This window comes from Ruditapes philippinarum, unplaced genomic scaffold, assembly GCF_026571515.1.
Source record: "Ruditapes philippinarum isolate M1 unplaced genomic scaffold, ASM2657151v2 ctg1760_1_1_1_1, whole genome shotgun sequence".
In the NCBI taxonomy this organism is placed as follows: domain Eukaryota; kingdom Metazoa; phylum Mollusca; class Bivalvia; order Venerida; family Veneridae; genus Ruditapes; species Ruditapes philippinarum.
In genome coordinates, this window is record NW_026864715.1 from 181,634 (window position 1) to 204,878 (window position 23,245).

Consider the following 23,245-nt stretch of genomic DNA (forward strand, 5'->3'; position numbering starts at 1 on the left):
AAAAATGTAAGTCACAGCTCTGTATAATAGTGTATATTTATACGTATATACATAACAGTATAGACAAATAAAGCAATGGATGTTATATACACAAGCTTAGAATGGTAAAATTGCTGATTTTTTCAACCTGTATTATTTAACTCATAAAGATTGTTCAATAATACAGGTTGATGGTTACAGCATTTTGCATCAAATATACCTCATCAATTTCCCTCTCTGCTATATCATTATATCATAATAACAAACATTAGTATGAACAGATAATAATGTAATATGACATGTGCTTTGCTAATAATAACCTTTTTTATGGGAACTAACTGATCAAAGTTACATGACTTTGTATAAGCACATTACAACTTAGCTATGTCACTTAAATTCAACCAAGAACTCAAGAACACTGAATTGCCTTAATAAAGTTCATGCGGTTCTTTCACATACATGGATGGTGGCAGACAGACCAAATAAGATTCCACAGCATGCATGATTTTAATTGTAATAATTCCAATTTAGAACAAAATCTCTCAGGTATAATATAATGTAAATCTTTCTAGGTATTCAGGGTATTAGTGTTGAGACTTGGGAATCATGCAATTTAAATGAGTCTTTTCTTTGTATAAAAACATGCTATCAGAGTAATATGCATGAGCAATTTTTATATCGAGTGCATTCAATTTTTTATTAATAATAATAATAAAAGAAGATAAAACAATAATAACATTAAAGACATATACATATAAACTAGGATGAGAAAATGATAAATGTCTTGCATGAACGTGCAACTTTCCACCATAACTATAAAGTTCTGTATTATGAAGTAGGATGAAAGAAATTTTACCTTTAATTTTTCGATCTTTGCTGGAATAGGTGCTTGTAGACCTATAACAGAATCAGTGGAGTCTTCACACTCCTTCACTAGGTTGTCTACATCTTTCATCTGGTCCTCAAGTTGTTGCCGTGACAACACTGCTTGCTGACATTTCTTAGTCTGCTGACTGACTTGGTCACAGAGCATTTCATACTGTGATGTTATACGTAATATTTCGTCTGCTTCAGTTACCTGACCTAGGTTACGGAGTCTCTCTACGGCTTGGTTCAGCTGGGCTATAGTGGGCTGGTAGTTAGCCAGTTTCTCTCCAACATCCTGTTTTATGAAATAACATAGGCCTATATTAGCAATTATCTCACATTCACTACAGTTTTACACTATCAAATTTGCATCAAAATTTTTAAAGTTACATGAAAGAAACTGATACTGATACAGAACACATTACGACATATACTTCAAGTTTTGCACAATCACTAAACACCATTAGAAAAGCTTGATATCAGTCTTAAAATCTGATTAATTTTTCATTCAAGTTTCCAGAAATTGTGCGAGTACATTATCACTAACCTCATATTTTTTCAGGACATCTTCTGCATCATCTACAGTAGGCCCGATTGTACGAGTGATCTTTCTCAAATCATCTTGTAAAGTAGCTATCCAATCATTGGCCTCTTGTATACCATCACCAATCTGGTCTCTGGTCTGAAGAGCTTCATCAAGGGACGTTACTCTATCCTTAATAGTCTTTGATAATCTGCAAATAAAATGATTAAATTATCCCTTTAATACAGTTATACAATAAATAATTCATTTTAGATTTATCTTTAGGAGATGCAGATTTGTATTTTCTAGTCACTTTTTTATATCAACCTTCAATGTATGTTTCCTATTGAACTGAGGAAATAAAATTAATAGCTGCACATTATTTTCACAAGAGCTTGACTATACCCTGGGATTCAGATAATAAATCTTCTCTGATCAAGTCCCTCCTTATATCCATCCTGATACATGTATTTTTATAAACCTTCATATAATAAATTATAGCATAAAAGTATGATCTTCATAAACATTCCATACAGATATGAACAAGAAAACAACAAAGAGTGTCTTGAAATATGCCTTCATATAAGTTATAACAGTAATCGAAATTGTGTCCCATAGGTAATTTAAATCATTGGCACATACGTGGTAAATTTGTCATGTGCAGCTTTTGTCGTCTGCTGCATAGTTGTGGCGTCTGCTTCTGTGAGGAAAGGAAGGAAGCCCTGAATTCTGTCCTCTATCTCATGTAGCAGAGATTCAAACATGCGGGCACTTGTATCCAATGTCTGAAAAAAAAACCCCATAAATATGAATAATGTGCATGGTTTTTGAGTAACCAGTACCATCAACACTGCTGATCTGAGTACAAATTTAACAAAATGTATATATAATATACCATCAGCTATATAAATTAATATTAATTAAAATGATGTAATCCTTGACTATATGTAAATTCTCAAATTTATCTTACACTCTTTCTCTATGATTAAAATGCTAAACAAGATCTGTCAACAATCAGACTGACAATGTCTTATTTATTAACCTTATATTGTTTGTATTGTTCCTGTTTGATTTCTGTGGCACAGTCTAGTGGTGGTTGTACTGCGCATTTCATGTCCGCCTCCTTACACCAGCGCTCAAGTTTTTGAAGGTCACCTTCATGTACCTTCCGTGCACCAAGACCCGTCTGCAACTTATCATGTACATTCTTCATGTGCTCCTGTAGATCTGTAAACTTTTGCTGAACTTCTGCAAACAAATCACCAAGAAAACATTTCATTTCACAACCTATCTATTGATAACAAATAAAAAATGTTTACAAATTGATACTTCAAGATCTCTGACAAACTAAATGATAATTTTTTTATCCAATTCAACTGAACATTTCTGAACAGAATACAAAATATACTCTTAAATTTTGCTGTTTTTCATAAATTGTCAGTTAAAGAAAGGATATATAAATCAAACATATACAATCTAAACTGTGGTCCTTCTTTTACCATTAAGGTTTACACAAAAAATAAATCAAACATTAAAAGAGTATTATCACATAAACCGCGGCACAGGAGTGTAATAAAGCCATTTAATAAAAACGATATTACACTAGACAATATTACACTAGTGTAATAACACTTTGACGTCACGTCATTTGCGCTATAAACATAGCGTTAAAGCGCGCTAATGTTAGCGTTACACTATAGGCGCGTCAAAGAAAAATGACTCCTTTTAACAATTTATCTTTCTTATTTTATATATGTGATAAATAGAATATTATATTCGTGTAGATTAAATACTAAATTTATTGAACTCGTTGAATAAAACAATAATATGCTCGCCACAGGCTCGCATAATATGATTTTATTCAACTCGTTCAATAAATTTAGTATTAAACCTACACTCATTCAATATCCTCTATATATTTGTTTTTTTAAAGATATTCTTAAACAGTACTACACTAACCTGTAACTTTCTCATCAAGTTCAGTACATTGGTCAGGGTTACATTCTGATTTCAAGGCTTGTACCCGTGACTCCACCTGCTCTATGTTTGGCTCATACTTCTCTATCTCTAACATTAAACTCTGAAATCAACATTATTTCAACATGAACAATAAGTACAAGCAAGTCCAATACTGATTTTCAAGCACAATTTTGATGTGTAACTTAAAGTATTTCTCTTAACATTGTTCCTAATTTAATACATTACATTTCAACAATCTTTTTCCTCCTTTCAAAAAAAAAGAACAACATCTTTTATTTTGGAGATACTACAAAAATTGAAAAAATAAACTTTATAACTCAGTTTTTAAGTTGTTTCAATTGTGCACAAAATGAATTTAAATAATAACAATGTGTTGACAACATTTTGAGCCAATTGTGTGACAGCATAAAATAAAGAAATTTCAAAATTTGTCAAAGAAAAAAACTTGGTGAATGTTTTAACATAATTCTAATGTGTATTCAAAGTAAATTAGAATGAAAATTATTGATAAAACTTGACATCAATATGTTTATAACTAGCACTGCACAACAGTTAGATTCATTGGTTCTTGTTAAAAATTACAAGGTTACAGTTTAGTTAGTCAAAGGTTTTATGTGGAAAATTTCTTTTATTTGTTCTTCTTAAAAAAGAAGAGTGGTTAAAATCATATGGTAAATTTATTACAAAAGGAATCTGACACTTGTGATCTCCTTTATGCAAATCTACAACTGGTCTAGTCAACAAGAGCTGTGGGTAGGACAGTGTGCTCAACTATTCTCAGTGCTTGGTAGGAAAACAAGAGCCTAAATAATGTGTAGAATTCTAAGTTCAAGAAGGGCCATAATTCTGTCAAAATCCATGTTAAAGTTATAGACTTTGGAGGTACCAATTTGCATGCAAAAAGTAAACCAAAGTGTGACGCTGATGCCTGGATGAGTACAAAAGCTCTCACTTTTCATCAAATAGTCGAGCTAAAAATTTTTGTCTTGAATTAACTATGGATTGGTTATCATGAAAAACTGTGTGAATGTCATATAAAACAGAGTTGTAAGTAATTATGTTCACAGCAAACAAGTTACTTCTTATATACAAACATTTTTTTGGTGAGCACATGGAAGAATAAAGCCTTACCTTATAACCAAACATGGTTGGCTAAATTCCAATCAAACAAAAATAAACTTATAATTTTATTTTTTACAAAATTAATCAGAAAGTCATATCTGAGAAATAATTAGTATGTTGAATGAAAATTCAACAGATTAACCTTGTTTTTTCTATTTACTAACCATAGATCAGAACTTAATTCTCGAAACTTTTGTCAGTTTTGAGTTTATAGAAATTTTGTAATAACCTATAATAGTTCAAAATGATGCTTGATCATTAAAGAATATCAACTATAAATGTATCTCCTAAACATATACTCATTACTCCTGTACTTTGATAGTTCCAAATCCCGAAAACTTAACTAACGTAAATACAAATTGTATATATCTCTAAGACATGAGCATATTAAGTTTGAGAAGAGTTGAGTGGAGCAATGGTGCATATTATCGTCTCAATTAGAGCTATCATCAAATCTGTACAGTATTAGCTAACAAACAATATATATTCTTCTCTTAAAATGTACAGTGATGAGTAACTATCAACTGTACAAATCTTTTCAACAATAAAACTATTAAATTAATTAAATCTACACAATTCAACTCCTTAAACAATAATAACTTATTATGTACCTCATTAAAGGTGACAAATTACAAATTGAAGTTCAATTACACTTTAAATCTATTTTTACAACAGCTGAAATGGATGTTCAGATATGGAATATACATTGTTAAATGATTACATAATATCTGTACTGAATATGTTACTTTCAAATTAAAAAAAACCCTGAGGTAATCAAAGACATAACATGATGAATATTCCTTCTGTTAAAAAACCCTGAGGTAATCAAAGACATAACATGATGAATATTCCTTCTGTTAAAAAACCCTGAGGTAATCAAAGACATAACATGATGAATATTCCTTCTGTTAAAAAACCCTGAGGTAATCAAAGACATAACATGATGAATATTCCTTCTGTTAACATTAACAACAACCAATATAAATATGAATGTTCACTTATGGAAAACCAAGATGCCACATTACCAATCACACTACCAAATCTGAAAGACTATTGGCCTGCTTTTGAAGCGAAGGTCACCTGATGTCACCTTAAACTTTGACTTAATGAAAGGGGTCATCTATCAGTGATGGTCAACCTCACCGCAAAATCTGTTGACTGAAGGTCAAAGGATTCTCCAGTAACTGAACTAACAATTTCTTTCGATCAAAATCACCATGACCTTTGACAAATTGACCTCTTCCTAACTTCCTGTACAGGCCATTCTTAGAAACATTTTTAGTTTGAAACAGAAAAATTCAAATGCATCAGAAAAGATCCCACTGTGGCATGGATTTGAACTTATGACCTCCCACATATACAATGTAAGATAAAGTAACAACGCTGTAGACCACTGAGCCAAAGCCCAGTTGTCAGAGGCTGTACTTATAGTTATGAAGGTAGGTGTGCACTCCATGAAACACCATGACTTTTTACCACCATGACTAACTTCCAAATTTGAGGGCTGTACTGGTAGGCCACAGGTCTACAGATAGATGGCCAAACATGTTTATTATGAAGGGGGACATAAATATATCAGAAAATGAAAACTTTTTATTGGAAACAATGGGTTTTCTTTTCAAATCCCTTAAAATAATAACATTTTCAACAAGAGAATCATTCCATTTTACAGCAATATTGGTATAACATGGTATTTAAAGATAATTCACACAGAGTTTACACGGATTATGACAGGTCCCACATTATATCTAATGGCTCATTTACAAATCTTGATGCCAGCCAATGATTAGTGTAATATTTTATGCGACCTATCATAAACATTAATTAAAACTGCATGCAATAGTAAACTGTAATGCAAAAGACATGTTAAATGCTTGCTCAGACATTTTGTTATCTATTTAATGTTATTGAATTTGATCTAAACTCTGATTAAAGAGGTACAAAAAAATGCACAATGAACAACATATAAGATAAGTCACGAAACTCTGTTTTTCTTGAACAACTACTTTTCATTTTAAGTCTTACTCTGAATCTTTTAAATTAATAAAACTTTTAAAAAAACTAGACTTAAAATTTGGTCTAACCCAATGTTCAAATTGTTTTGTCCTGTACAGAACTTTTTTCCATGAAAAAAATGTGCAAGTTGGATAAAGTTAATCCAGATTTATGTTAAAAAATATCTCAATGTTTTTTAAACGGATTTAACTCAATACAGGACTGGAGCAGTACCTATAGACGCTTGCAGAAATCATGATCACAAAATAGACAAATATTGCTTTTTTCGCCGGATTTTACATTTTTCGTATATTATGGTACATACATCGGTAAGAAAAGATGAATTAGACCTTTTAAAGTTCATTCCATTGGATGAAAATGCAAAATTTTAGCATCTTATCATTCAAGCGCCTTGTCCGGTATATACCGGAATAGGGTATTTAGTGTGGTGCTCCAATCCTTTTTTTAGTCTCACTCTTTTAAAACATCTACCAACATACCAAAAAGGAAGTTTGTACAAATGTAAAAGACTTGAGTAAGTTCTAATCTGACAGACTATGAGAGTTATACAATCATACCATTTTTAAAGGTGACTTTTGTTAAGTTTTTATGTTTAAATCTATGCACATACTTAGGACTCATATACATGAAGGAAATATAATAAGCCAAAACCATGACATTAAATACACTAATTATAAAGGGACATTACCATTACCTGCAGAATGTTCTAAAGGAATACTTAATTAAATGATTTGGTCTATTTGACCTCACCTTGGCTTTTTCCATTTGTTTGTCTACATCAGCAGCCATCAGTTTATGTTTCTCTAGTTTGGTAATTTTCTCTTCTCTGTCCTCGAGCCAATGATTTACCCTATCTAACCCCACCTGGAACACCTCCCTGGCATTCAGGGCCTCTGTCAGCAGGTGTTTTTGTTCTACAGCTACACTATATACACGATTATGTTCAGAACTTAATGATTTCATGGAGTTCTCCATCTCTTCACGGTCTTTAGGTGTCAAATCAGGTAACACTGATTCTACTTTCTTGTTTACATTGTCCAGTGTAAACTGGCGATTCTCTAATTCTGAACATAAACCCTGTAGCAAAAACATGGGAAAAATGAAGTAAGATGTTGCTTAATGCAATAATTCCTAGTTTAATTTAAAGAAAGATTAAATATAGCTTATAAGAGTGTATTGTTTTTAAAAGTCTGAGTATTTGGATATATAAGAACCAACCTTTGATTAATTTTGGATTGCAGTGCATTCATCAAGTTTAAATTACAAATGCACTTAAACATTGATATGTAACCCATGTTATATATGTTTAACTGCATTGCATAAGCACTCAGTGCTAAGTGTTTACATTTATGTTTATTAGGTATGTTTAAAAACAAAAAAAGGCCATATATTTAAGCAAACTCTATGAATATGTTAAACAAAAGCTCAATTTAACAGGCTTTTTGAATCGTTATTTTGACACCGATAAATGAAATGAACAACATTGTATTTTATTAAATTGTAAGAACTATAAACTATCTACTCCCTTACATTGATATATTGCATGTTATGTTCAGCATCGCCAACCTGGTAACCCTGAGGTCTGGTTAACTGTATTTGTTCTTCTTTCTTTATCAGCCAGGCCATATACTGGTCAACTTTACCCTGAATTTCCTCCAGGTCAAGCTCCAATACCTCAAAACCTTTCTGGGCTCTCTCTGATTTAGCTTTGACATCACTAAATTTCTTCTCTCGCTTCCTATGTAATTCATATAAATGAATCATAAATTTTCTACATTTATTTAATACATTTTAAATTTACAGTTATATTTTACAAATGTACATGTACATTATATGCATTATTCAAACAATAATTCATAACTGCAGAACTGAAAATAATTATGCTTAGGACCTTCTTGGAATGAAGACCATGATAAAACCTTTACTGAAAGGATATCCATTTTATTGTTCTTTTTTTGTGTGTGCTGTTTTGGTAAATAGGACATCTGTATGGGAATCATCAATCTGCCCTTGCTAATTAGAATATAAAGTACAGAAAGAGTTACATAGGTTTTTATAATTTTTATATTTGCAATCCAATTTCCTTATACAATCCTAAGAAAATGTGCATTTCCCATCCACTGCCTAAGTATTGAAGATGTACCACAATCAACCATGGTGTAACATGTAACTCTGTCTACATTTGTTTTTACTTATTACAATGTACATAATTCATTTTATCTATTATAACCAAGCACCAAAAACTATATGATCACTTCAATGTGCAGAATTTATCAAACGAAATTGTCAAATTGGATCAAACAGGACTCTCAATGTATGTAAAAAGCCTAAATTCAACTTAAATGTTCCTAGCTAATATTACGGGTCTCAGCAGAGCCAGAAATTTTGTTTAAAGTACATGTATATCGGTGATGGTAAAGTATGGTATTCAAATGTCTAACTGTTTAAAAAAATAGTAAAAGACATTTTGTTGCATGCTTGATCAGTATGTGTATATTATCAAATACAACCTGAAAATCACACTGTGCAATGTCATACCTTGACTTCTTCTTTTTAGAAATTGACTTGTACTTTCTAATGAACATTAAACAAATCTTCCATTAACTGGATTACAATTTAATACTTAAAATGACTGTAGATGTATTAGAATTATGGAAAAAAGTTGTCAACATGAAGAATTTAGAAGTGAAACATATTGCAATATAGACCAATGAAAGTTTAAGAAATAACTGAGTTTATTATTTCCCTTCAAATAAACATATTGGTTAGACAGTCCTTCCTTTTGATACACTTTTAGAAAATGAACATTTTAATGATATGAAAAAGGAAGTACATCATATAATAATTTAGTCATTTTCAGAAAATGAAAAGTTGGCCGAATATGGCTAAAAATATAACTTAAAGGTACCTGAATCAATCACTCAAACAAACAAGAATTTCATGATAAATGTCATCTAAAGTCAATGTTTAACTTGTTTAAAACTAATATCTATATTGGTCAACAGATTAAATAAATTTTAGATGTTTTTTTAATCATTCCACCCAGACTAACACTAGTATGTTTCATCAAACTCATTGCAGCAATATTTCAGTAGATGTCCTTCAAGATTATTGCTATTTCAATCTCTAGTGGTCCTTTTGTTTAGCAGATAGTACCATTTTAGTAATTTTTCTAAAGGACCATCCAAGAATCATCCCAAATATTTTCATAAAAAATCTGCAAATTGATTTGGGAGACAGCCATTAAAGCTTATTTCTTTTTTTTTTCTCCCACTGTCATCCTGTTCAGTTGATTGGACAGTACCAAATAAAGATCAAGTTTTTTTTTTCATGTTTAATTACAAGCTACTCAACAATTCAGATGTCATTTACAGCCTAATTCTATTTCAGTCCCAGCAGGCCATTCCTATTGCTATCTGCTCAATACTTATGGAGCAAAATGTTATTTAAACTTGTTTCTGTTTTAAGATCCGACAGCCATTATTTTCAGTGCAAAAAAACCCAGCATTTTTAACTAATTTTGTATAGAATCGCCAGAGGACCACTCTATTACATATCATCAAAGTATTCAGTGGTCATGCAGAAAATATCATTTGAACATTTATCTGTTTTAAGTTTGGCAACCATCTTATCCATGGGACAGTAATGATTTTAGCTACATTTGTAAAAGGGCACTAAAAGATAGTTCCTGTATTGTTTCATCTTCTAGGATGAAATGTTGTTTAAAGGAAAAGATGAAAATGGACATACTTGATTTGTTCTTCCACAAGTTCCCTGTCTAGAGGGTTGACCCTCTTTGTAACTTCACTACCTTGAGTCCTGAGATCATCAACCTTGGTTTCATACGCTTCTATGTCCTTCTGCAAGGTCTGAAAATATAACAGAAAACATTGTAGCATTAATATGATGTTATATTCAGTTGCAATGACAGAATTAATGTATTAGATGAGAGTGTGACAAGGAATAGTTCAGCATAGGACTTAACATGTTCAATGCTATAACTTGGTTCAAACCTTTAAATTAAAACCAAATCACAGAGTAAGAACTATTCTTGCATATTTTGACCTGTTATTTCTTATAAAAGTTAGTGCCTTAAACTAGCTATAATCACTTTATTTTTGCACTTATGGCAACATTTTTGTCTATTAAGACACTATTTTGAATTTTTCTTAAAAATATGCACATTATAGTTTTATAATCATTATAACAACTTTTTGAATTAATAAGCCATTTATATACAAAATGTAATTGGATCTCTTTTATTACATGTAGTTTGAAACTATTAGTAAATCTACTGCAACAATTAGCCTTTCATACCCAAAATGCAACATTACATGAAAGTAAGTTCTACAAGTTTTGTTTTGTTTTGTGTTTTTCTTTTTTTAACTTTTGGTTTGTTAGCCAGTAACACCAAAAAACAACTTATATATATACAATGTACTTCATTCTATCATCTATTTTACATGTACACAATTTATGCTTACATATTGATACGGACTTGTCATTCTTACAATCTTTAACTTGATGTATAAAATGTCTTTAACATTGTACTATAGCTATAAAATAACATTTTACCTATTTTTCAATTTACATTTACACTTATTCAATTGATTCTATCATCTTTTAACAGTTAGAATTTTACAACTTCAAAGATTTTTGTAGGTGGTAAAATGTCAAACAATTTGCATCTACTAACCAGGCTAACTTTGGTATGTGGATCAATGTGGTAACTTTACTATAAAACAGGGAGATTACAGTAAGCTGTCTACAATGTTTAAGTGTTATAAGAATGCTACAGATCGATTTTGGCCAAAATTTTGACCTCATGATTTGATTTCTATATTTCCATATCCTAATCTCTCTGATTCCTTTAAACGGTTTAAACTCTCGTCAGATTGATTGAACACTTTACGAGGTAAACAATTATTTCAAAGTGATTCAATATTTGATAAAACGATTTATTTATTGAAATATTTAAAATAGAAACTAGTACATCAATCAGGCTTGATAAAGAATTAGAGCAAATTTATTAAATGACACTTTTAAATGTGTGGAATTTAAAATGACCAATAAAATATCCAGCTTGCTTTCTTTAAAATGTTCAAAACATTTCATATAAGCCTTATAATGCTGCAACATTATTGTTAGGGTCTCTGGTTTTGGGATAGTTTAGGTAGATGTATTTCATTATCATTATGGTGAAACAACAGACAACAGACGGACTGGTCATACTATGTTTTTTGTTGTTTTTTGTGTTGTTTTTTTTTAAATTTAAAATTAAGATATGCTATTTTGTTTTGTATAATGCAATACCTTAATGTGTAACCTTCTTTAAAGAAAGATATCATTATTATTATATTATTTTTGTATAACAAGAGGGCAAATGCCTTTATACTGATAATACAATACATGTAAAAGACATTGCTATGGCTAGTGCTAAGAAAGTTATGGAATCTTTCAAGAATCTTCCAATAAAATGACTGTTACAATGACAAAACAGCAATTGCTGAGACTATAGAATTGCCTTCCTTTTTTCAGAAACATTAAAAATGAAATAATTCCTGATAAACTTGTGTTTTGTATTATGGACTGTGTCTCCAGTTTGACAATATCTGCAAATTGCCTCAATTAATATAGAGGCTTGTGCCTAATAAATCTTTCATTGAATATGTTGTGGCTAATATCATGAAGCGCTCAATTGATATTTAACAATTACAGAAATTGAAGCAATACCTTTGAGACCAATCAGCTTGTATTTAACTACACAAGTTCAATAAATAATTAATTAACATTATCTGGTTTATTGTAGATCCTTATTTGTGAAAAACATCCCTCTGGAACAAGGGTGGTACACTTTATCAATGTCAACATGATAGAATGAGTTTTCAGCAATAAACCCTTTTTTTGGACATATCTATCCCAGAATGCTGATGTCTTGGCTATCCCAGAACATCCAAATTTGGAATGAATTTATCAACCTTAAGTCAATAGCATGTCAGATACAGCTTGATCTTATTGGTTGTTCTGTTAAACAGACCTACAACTGATAAGCAATGGAGTTTTGTTTGAGCAAGATATAATCATGACCTTGAACCAAGGTCATAGCAATCCTACTAAGGACCTCACTATTACAAGTTATATTAACACATTTTAAATGGGTAAAATTGCTCATTCATGACCTTGGCACATACAAAATTGCTGAGTAGACAAATTATTAAAGCTACCGGAATTCAAATTAAATTGTAATGATGGCAACCTCTGTTACAATTATATAAATTTTTGTTATAACACATTTTTGTTATAACAATACTTTATTTATGAATACAGAAAAATAAATAAACTGTTATAATAATTCTTTTAGTGAAGCATTATGATTACATGTATATCAGAACTTTTATTTATCAAGTCCCAAAATGTTGCATAGAAATTAAATCTCCATGATTGAATTCAAATTAAAGATAAATATATTCATTTCTATTCTTGTGAACTTTTGCCATCTCACCTCTCACAATGACTGTAACTGTATGGTACACTATTATTGTATAAATTATACCCTTTTAACTTTGTAAATAAATCTGTGTCCATAACATTACAATAAATTAATTATTCCACTAAGTTGGGTAGAAGTATACCTAGTTTGACACATCTCTCAATAATATGTAAATCAACTAATTTTGAAATGTTTTAAAAACAGATGTTGAGTTGCAATATATAAAAGTTTATTCTTCTACAGAATCTATCCATGCAAACAGTGCAGAAAAAGATCAGCCAACACATCCATGGTCTATACTGTTTGCTATTCAGTTAGTACTAGTTCTGATTTTTTTCTCTCTAAAAATGATGCATGGACGCACACAGATTGAAATATGGGCATGTCAAATGAAGATATTAAGCATAGTAAAGATTAAACTGTTCTTTTAAAGGACATTGTAAATGTAACACAAACAGCCAATGTGAATGTGTCCTGACACAAATGCATGTCTGCTTGCAAAGAATAAAGTCATTCCTGTTCTAACATGGAATTTAAATCATCCAAGAAATGTTGTCATCTGATGGGAGAGGGCAACAAGCTCCTTGATGCATAACCTAAGCAACTAACTGAGCCCTGTGAAGAACCCTAGACTTGAAAGCTAGCAGGGTATAGCTTCTTTAATTGAAAGAATGAAGTAAAGTATAGTTGCAACAGCTTTAACATTAAATTTTGTGCAAAAATGTCATAATTTGCTAGGTTCAATGTAACTTAGAAGAATTTTAACAATGTTTAATTTGTAGTAAATATTTTCATATGAACATATCAATGAGTTGTTATCCACCTATCAGAAAATTAAAAGATAACGTTAGGGATAAATCAATATTTAAAATGAAAACACTCCAGGAATAGAATACAGAAAATCAACATGATTTTGTCTACAATGTATAATATCAACACAACTTTAATCATATTTTACCATATTGAATCTTTAAATCTGATATATGTTTGACATTTAAGTAAATATTTTTGTATTGAACTTAAAATTTGTTTTTCCTTTCTAAATGATTTTTATTGTATGATGTGTGCAGAATGCTGTCCTCTGGGTAGAAAAGAGGAATTTTAAAAGTTGGCAATTTTTACCATAGGCATTTAAAATTTTTCCAGTGAAGTGACATTTAAATACTTAAGGTACTAAATGCAATGTTTCTAATAGTTGCTTTTAGTTCTTCATGTATTTAGGTGGTCTTTCTTCAGAATAATATAACTGACATAAATTTACTATTAGTTAATTATATACTAATTTTGTAAAAAAAAGATAATTTCACATAATCTAAATTTTGGGCCTACTGCAATTATATTTAACCATTTAAAAATGTCTTATGATAGTTCATTTTGTATTTGTATTTTGCTTCTCCCTAAACATTATGTTTTAGTTATTTTAACACTAAAACAACATTTCAATCTTCTGAAATAGTTCATGTAACAGACTTAACGCTCATTCTCAATAAAACACAGCATTTGATGTTCCACTGGGTAGCTCTTATACGAAGGTTTTTCTTGAGGTTAAAATGTCGTTAGAAAGGTGGCTGCCACTTTGTCTAATAGGGACATTCTCAGTTTTACATTTCTATCTGTTATTTTTCTTTTACAAGTACCATTAATGCCCTAAAATGTAACATACGTTACTGTCGCCACCTAGAATTTTCAACTTTGAAATTGTGTTTCAGAAAAATAAGTTCCAGAATAAACGAAACATGTGCAATTAGTCATTGCTGTGTGTATATGCACTTTGATTATTGGTTAATATTATATTTGACTGTTAAAATCTCATTGGTATAATGGATGATCAAATGTCGCCAAAAGCATATAAATAAATAGTGACAAACCTAAAACAATAAGAAGTGAAACACAAATTACATAATTGAATCGTTGCATGCTTAATAATACAGCATATATATAATTATAAGTAAAAATAAGCTTGCAGCCTCTCAAATATCATTCTATTTTCGGAAATTTTCATTTTTTATTCATATCTTTTCAACAGCACTTTAAAAAGAAACATACGTTACCATTATTTAAGAGCCAATCCATTCAAAGAAGAATCCAAACAAGAAAGAATATTAACATGTGTGTAACTCTGATATATTAACCACAAATTATGGCGGCTTAAACGGTCTTGCGTCATTTTTAACCCACTTTCAATGTAAAAATGAAACATACGTTACAGAAACATACGTTATCAACTTTTTAAAGTAAGTTTATCAAAAGGGAAATTGAAGTCAGAAAGCACGTATAACATCAACATTAACTTCTATTTGACATTAGTAAGTAAATTTTGTTAACTTTGGTCGTGTTTTTACTTGTTTAAGTAACCACAGTGAAACAAACGTTACTTTTATCAAACAGACTTTATATTGTTTACACATGCATATATAAAAACATAAAATCGCATTTTTATGACAATAGAATGATGTGCATTTGATTCCTAAATAAAAAAGTCGATTTTACATGTAAGTTTAAATTCCGTGTTAAAGTTCATAAATAAGCGAGTGTGAAACATACGTTACTCCAACTTACAATTCAACAATTTTTGAAAATTAAAGATAAAGATATTGATGTTCTCAGCAACAACTAATTCGTTTCTGCAAAGAGCTTACTGGCCGTATTTCATTCTATATATAATAATGTTAAAATAATATCCATAAATATAAGTTATTTTACAAAAAATAAAATTGTTTTCTCAACCTTTACTTGCATTTGAATAAAATGAAACATACGTGACATCCTATATGGGGATAAATATCGAACTGTTTAGTACTAAATTTTCCAAATATTAAGAAAGTGGAAAGTTGAATATTTTGAGAAAAAAAATTGCTAATACAAAATTTGTGTATGCATTCGACCTCTCATATATTATATATGATATATATCCTTTGAATGAAGACATAAAATAATCATTTTCAAAATTGACTATTTTTGCTTTCTACGAATATTTAACTTTGAAAAAATTGACTGAAAATTAGCTAGGTACCCAACTTCTTTGAATTTTCCTGGGTTAGAAAGTCCCTCTAGGTAGAGAATTTACAGATTTTGATATATTTTACAGACATTTGTTATTAATATGCAGCCAGAATGTTACATTATTAGATCTGAAATCTACGTTACCGAAGAAATACAGTGTCATTACCGAAATAAATGCCATCCTGTTATATCATAGTTTCTTGTTCAAAATATTTCTGGCAAACTTGCAAAATACCCTAAACTTTTACTTCAGCGATAAAAAATGACACATTGACAACATCAAATTTTTAATATTTTTCAACCTCAAATGCTTTATTTTATTGAGAATGGGCGTTATACTTTGAATTTATGCCTGACAACAGTTACTGTTTTAGGGATTTCAATGACAATATACTCAATTTAACCAATGACTTGACTGTATACTATACAGGAAGCATAGACCTGCTGATATTTCCATCAGGACTTTATAGTGTTATCTTGGACATTTCACTACAACTCTGAAATACTTTCTATTAAACAGAAACATTAACAAGAGCTGTCGGAAGGACAGCACGCTCGACTATTCTAAGTGCTTGATAGTAAAAGAGCCTTGATAATGTTAAATTTTTTAAGTTCACAAAAGGGCTAATTTTTTTTTTTATAAATTCATGTTATAGGCCTTAGAGAGAGTCTAATTATACAGTATTGGCTTGACTATTCGGAAGGTAATGTCACAAGGGTGTTTTATTGAGTATAATAATACTAATTACCTATGATTACATAAATTTGACAGAAAAGGTACAAAGGCTTGTTATTAAGATGTTTTATCAAGTAAATCACTGCCTCATTATTATGAATGCATAAAATTGTCCCAAAAAAGCCACAAACATTAACCAAGATACTAAGTAGAAAAGGGGATATGAATCAGCCTTAATGCAAAATAGAGTTATGGAACTTGGTCAGTGACATACAATTATGACCCTCCAATTATGACCCTAAGTGCATGTGTAAAGTTTCAAGTAAATTTCTTTGAAGACCTTTAACCTTTAACCAAAATTTCAAAGTTTCAAAGGGGCAAATAATTCTGCAAATATTGCAGGCAGAGTTATGCAATTTTGCAAACTGATGTACATTGTTACTATAAAAAAGTATTTTAAATTTCAATTGAATATCTCAAGCAATAATTGAGATATTTGACTTTACAAAAAAACTTTAACCAAAATTTCTAAGTTCCAAAGGGGCATAATTCTGTCAATATTGTAGGCAGAGTTATCCAACTTGTCAATCTGATGTACCTTGTTACTATAAATAAGTATTGTAAGTTTCAATTGAATATCTCAAGCAATAATTGAGATATTTGACTTTACAAAAAACTTTAACCAAAATTTCTAAGTTAAAAAGGGGCATAATTCTGTCAATATTGTAGGCAGAGTTATCCAACTTGTCAATCTGATGTACCTTGTTACTATAAATAAGTGTTGTAAGTTTCAATTGAATATCTCAAGCAATAATTGAGATATTTGACTTTACAAAAAACTTTAACCAAAATTTCTAAGTTAAAAAGGGGCATAATTCTGTCAATATTGTAGGCAGAGTTATCCAACTTGTCAATCTGATGTACCTTGTTACTATAAATAAGTATTGTAAGTTTCAATTGAATATCTCAAGCAATAATTGAGATATTTGACTTTACAAAAAACTTTAACCAAAATTTCTAAGTTAAAAAGGGGCATAATTCTGTCAATATTGTAGGCAGAGTTATCCAACTTGTCAATCTGATGTACCTTGTTACTATAAATAAGTATTGTAAGTTTCAATTGAATATCTCAAGTAATAATTGAGATATTTGACTTTACAAAAAACTTTAACCAACGCAGACGCCGACGCGGACGCCGACGCCGACGCGACTACAATAGCTCTCATATTCTTTGAATAGTCGAGCTAAAAAAGGCTTTCTCCATTAAGAAGCATAATATTTTACAGTCTAATACATTGTAAATTTTTCACAGAAAGAATTCTTTCAAAGGAGCATTTTTAAAGACTAGAGCAATCCATTAATTAGTTAGCTCATTCTAATGTACACCGAGTTTCTTCAATAAAATCTTACTATATGTCCAGACAAATCAATGCTTGTTTGATATTAAAATTTACAAAACTTTTATTTAAATCGATCTTTTGATTTGATAAATTGATTTTTTTTCCCCATTTATATGCAAATTTAAATACAAAAGGGCAATTTTTAACAAATTATTCTTTTTGATCAAGATAATACAACATAGTTCAAGGCTTCTTCAAATACATTGCAATATAACAATGATTTTCAGTCATTTGCACTATTACTTACAAGTGGATTTTAAAATCATTACAGGAACATAAAGTTTCTTGAATTTTCCTTATCTATGTCATATCAATATGGTAACTTTTGTTCTCATTGATTTTTAAAGCTATTTCATTGTTTCATATTACTGTAATATACATAGATCTATAGAAATCAATATACTTTTGTATTAATATTTCATTTAAACTTATCCATTCACAAACAAGTAACTTGATACTAAATTTTGCACACTGAGACAAGAGTGTAAAAGCTTATTAATAAATTACAAAAAAAAAATCAAGTTTGTTCAGCAATAAAACTGCCATTTTAATTCTTTTATTTTTTAAAGCATTAAGAAACAAAATGTATTATAATGTAAACAGCATATATTCATATTCTTACAATTATTTACAAATTTATTTACTCATGATCTGATTTAATTCATGATATCGGTTTGTCTTGCTTTGTTTTGGAAGAGTTTTACTGGATTCTAATATCAAAATATGAAAACTAATCAACAATCAGTATCGTATCAGGTCTGACTCTATACTGATTCTAAAGGTATATTATCATTACTGCTAACACTTATAAATTAATTGTATGTGTGACTTATAGATTTATCATGAATAACCATTAGATTTTATTAGATTTAATTTGAATGTTTATAATCTGCATAAATATTTACTTTACAATCATAAAACATTTCTCCTCTATATCTCAGAAGTCAATTTTTCCTGATATATTTCTAAACAAAATATTTTATTTTTTTTACAAGTCAAATATTTCAAGCACAATCTTTTGTTATTATTTCCTATCAGCAAATCAATGACAAGGTATTGTTTGATTAACAATATGAATCAATTTTATACCTTATTTTTCTCAGGTAGATCTGCGACCGTCTCTTCTATTGACTTTGGACGGTTCTTCTTTTTATATTTATCCTTTTTTCTCTTTTTGCTACAATTCAATACTGAAGAGCTTCCTCCCATATTGTAAGTAATTTTTGCCGAAATCAAAATATACAAAAATTACTTCAAAAGGAGAACAAACAATTTTGCAATATTTTAAATCTAGTCCATTTATCCAAATGTCTCATATTTAACATTTAATTCCACGTTGGGATCAAAATTCCAACAAAATTTGATCATTTTTATTTTGCGTCTGCTCATTTTACATTGTCGTCTGCTACAAGAACTTGTTGACAATATCAGACAACAATCACTTGTGCTTGGTGTACGCTTCAACTGTTCTATAGTACTAGTGAAGTATCATGTTTACTATCCAGAGACATTTTATATACATTACCTACAAATCTATTTACCAAATTAAACCGTAGGTAATATATAACCATTATGCATTTGTTTCCACCTTTGCGGTGGTTTCCTTTTATGTACTTGCAATACAAATCCGCAGATTAAAATGTCACTTGATTCATTATTTATACTTCTTAATTATGGTTCACTTTGTAGAAATTAACTATTGGTTTTAATTAGATTTGACCAACCACAGTTCTAAACCACAAAACAATGACCGCATTAAACTAACATGAAATGTTTAAAATCCATTCCTATACATACAGCTTAAAATAAATTAGTTTGCTGTGCAGGAATTAAAATGAGATCAACTTGTGTCCTGTAAAAATTATATTAACAATATACTTTTTATCTTCGGTTGTTTGACCATTTGATAGCAAATTATTTCGAAAGACTATAAAAATTGTCATTAAACTCTGACAGTTTTAAACACCTATTTATCTTTAACCATCACATCTAAATAAACAAATATAAATCCAATTTTCACATAACAATTTAAAGACACTTGGTTTTATATTTATCAGCACTGTGCGTCCACTTTAAAATCGACCAAAACTTCACGTTCAATATTAACACTGGAAGCTTATGTAGCGGCTTTGAAATCCTGACGATTTGAATAGTACCCTTCATAACACCTGTTTGTCCACAATAGGTGTTATTTATATTTTATGTTTACATATTTCAATTAATCAAACATATATAGTAATGAGCAGTAACTAATAATTTATAGATCATATTTTAACAGCACAATTTGGACAGAATAAAAATAGTTGTGCAAAATTAGTCGACTGAATCTAATGTTTTAATATGTCATTTTAAATATACCTCCGCAAATTAAATTGTTTGAAATAATATAAGTCAAGATTTAATCAATTGCATTTTGTCAGATCATTAGATTAAATAAGATTTTGAACATTAATATTCAATACATGATTTTAGTTTAAACTTTGATATATATAAAAAAATATATTGCAACTTTGCTTGAAATGCAATTCTATTTTAAACTTTAGATAAATTTGATAGCTGCATGTGTACAGTATTTAATACAAATATGGTTAATAAGAATTTCATATTGTTATGGACTGGGAGGTGCAAAATTACACAAAAATAATAGAGCACTGCATGTCCTGCCTAGAAATTAATTTTAATATATTTTGTACATGTATATTGTTTAGTGGAAATTAACGGCACTTCCTTTTATTTTAAACTTCAGTATTGCATGAAGTATGAAATAGTTTAAGGAGTTGTTGTGGTTTTATTATGTCTTGAAGGCAACATCTTCTATAGTGCATTATTGCAATTTTACAGAATTTTTGAGATTTTATTATGTCTGTATAAGGACATGTCACAATTTATTGGATATTAAACTGTGACATATACACTGCTGCTGTCAATGAGTAAAGTTTTTCTCTTTCTTTTTTTCATATAAAGTGATACGGCTGCATTATAAGTTTGTTACAAGAAAAGCATTGATGCAAAGCATCAAAGGGCGTCCAAGCAAGAAATGCAGCAGGTGCAGATGAACTAGTAGATATATGATGACAAGATATTCTTATAAACTTTTCAATGGTTCATTGGTTTTTACCAGAATTGTATATCACTTATGAATGAACGGACGAAAGACATTGTTCATTACTTATAACTTTGATTGGCATGCTAGAAATTAGAATATTACTTGTTATTTCTTTATGATCGTGGTTATTAATAGCAACGGATATACATGTATACAATCATTTATAATCCATATGTGTAACGCATGATCAACACCACACTTGTGTAATTGTCCCTTATTATGTTATCGCTATTAGCGAAGACCCCCTCTTAAGGTATCTGTTCACACTTAGTAACAATATGACACTTGTTATATTACCATGTTGATCATGTTGAGCATAATTGTTTATTATACAATAATTGTAATATTTATTTTAACTAGAACTCCGCGAGTCGGATGTGTCGACTTGTGAACAATGTAGTTTAGGGGAAATGGCCAGGACAAAAATGAAATATGAAAAATAACAAAGGGCAATAACTAAAAAAATAATAAGTGCAGACCAGCAGTTTCTGTACACTGCACTTCTTATCAATAAGATCTATCATTCTATGATGTTTCAAGTCCATAGCTTTCATACTTGAGGAGAAATGACCAAGACAAAAATAAAGTAAGAAAATCAACAAAGGGCAATAACTCAAAAATAAGAAATGCAGAGTATCAGTTCTTATGCACTGCACTTCTTTTTAATGAGATCTATCATCCTATGAAGTTTCAAGTCCATAACTTTTATACTTTCGGAGAAATGGCCTGGACAAAAATTAAGTATGAAAATTAACAAAGGGCCATAACTCAAAAATTAAGAAATGCAGAGTACCAATTCTTGTGCACTGCACTTCTTAATAATGAGATCTATCATCCTATGAAGTTTCAAGTCCATAGCTTTTATACTTAAGGAGAAATGGCCCGGACAAAATTAAAGTATGAAAATAAACAAAGGGCAATAACTCAAAAAATAAGAAATGCAGAGTACCAGTTCTTGTGCACTGCACTTCTTCTTAATGAGACCTATCATCCTATGAAGTTTCAAGTCCATGGCTTTTATACATTAGGAGAAATGGCCCGGACAAAAAATAAAGTATGAAAATTAACAAAGGGCAATAACTCAAAAATTAGGAAGTGCAGAGTACTGGTTCTTGTGCACTGCATTTCTTCTTAATGAGATCTATCATCCTATGAAGTTTCAAGTCCAAAGCTTTTTTAGTTGAAGAGGAATGGCCCGGACAAAATTAAAGTATGAAAATTAACAAAGGGCAATAACTCAAAAAATAAGAACTGCAGAGTACCAGTGAGTCCTTGTGCACTGCACTTCGGGTTATTGAAAGAAGCATGCATACCAAGTTTGAAGTCAATCAGACTTATAGTGACTGAGTTATGCTCCGGACAAGCTTTAGGGGACGCCGACGCCGACAACGCCGACACAGACGCCGCCGCTGACACCGCCGACAAAAGTAACCCCTATATGTCACCTTTTCAAGGCGACACAATAAAAAAATACAGATTTTATGAATATTGTTTTCTTTTCTTTTTTGTGTTTTATGCGCTATTTAAATACTGAGTTTTTACGTTTACTACTATTTTAAGAATTCAATTGACATATTGACCGACGATTATAATTAAGTCAAAACTTAACTGGAAAAAGTCAGTAAACTATGGTTAATCTTTCAATATATAATATTGTTTATTCTTAAACCATATACATGTACATTTGTATTTTTCTTTATCATTTTTTAAATTATCAATCAATTGAATAATTCATAAAATCTGATTTGTAACTTTGAATAATTCCTCGGCATCTTTACTAAACACGAATAACAAATTTTATAAAACGTTTCAAAGTTGATAGTGTCATATAAATGCCATAAAAATGTACATTTTTTTCTCAATTATTGTACATATTTATTGTTTTGATCTCGTATAGATAAAATAAAACATGCGATTTGTGTTGTTTTTTTTTGTTTTTTGTTTTTTGGTTTTTTTTCGAATTGTATGTTTATGTATAATAATAATCAATAAATTTGAGAGTTGATCTGTGTTTATTAATTATTGTAACCAAACTAAGTTACAAACATTCATTTTGAAAAAAAGCTTATTTATCTGTAAAGTA

General features: G+C 29.9%; 1 protein-coding gene across 1 annotated transcript in view; it reads right to left on the bottom strand.

The window, feature by feature from the left end:
• Window positions 1–19,446, bottom strand: part of LOC132726619 (nesprin-1-like) — a 60,924-nt gene extending 41,478 nt beyond the window's left edge. The window contains exons 1-11 of the mRNA XM_060711962.1: window positions 19,146–19,446; window positions 10,238–10,356; window positions 9,026–9,061; window positions 8,018–8,225; window positions 7,238–7,564; window positions 4,481–4,501; window positions 3,329–3,449; window positions 2,412–2,617; window positions 2,012–2,154; window positions 1,394–1,580; window positions 836–1,141 (exon numbers count right to left, since the gene is read on the bottom strand). Coding sequence (XP_060567945.1) covers window positions 836–1,141; window positions 1,394–1,580; window positions 2,012–2,154; window positions 2,412–2,617; window positions 3,329–3,449; window positions 4,481–4,501; window positions 7,238–7,564; window positions 8,018–8,225; window positions 9,026–9,061; window positions 10,238–10,356; window positions 19,146–19,265 — 1,794 coding nt within the window. The 5' untranslated portion in view covers window positions 19,266–19,446. The remainder of the gene's footprint in view (window positions 1–835; window positions 1,142–1,393; window positions 1,581–2,011; window positions 2,155–2,411; window positions 2,618–3,328; window positions 3,450–4,480; window positions 4,502–7,237; window positions 7,565–8,017; window positions 8,226–9,025; window positions 9,062–10,237; window positions 10,357–19,145) is intronic.
• Between the last annotated feature and the right edge of the window lie 3,799 nt (window positions 19,447–23,245).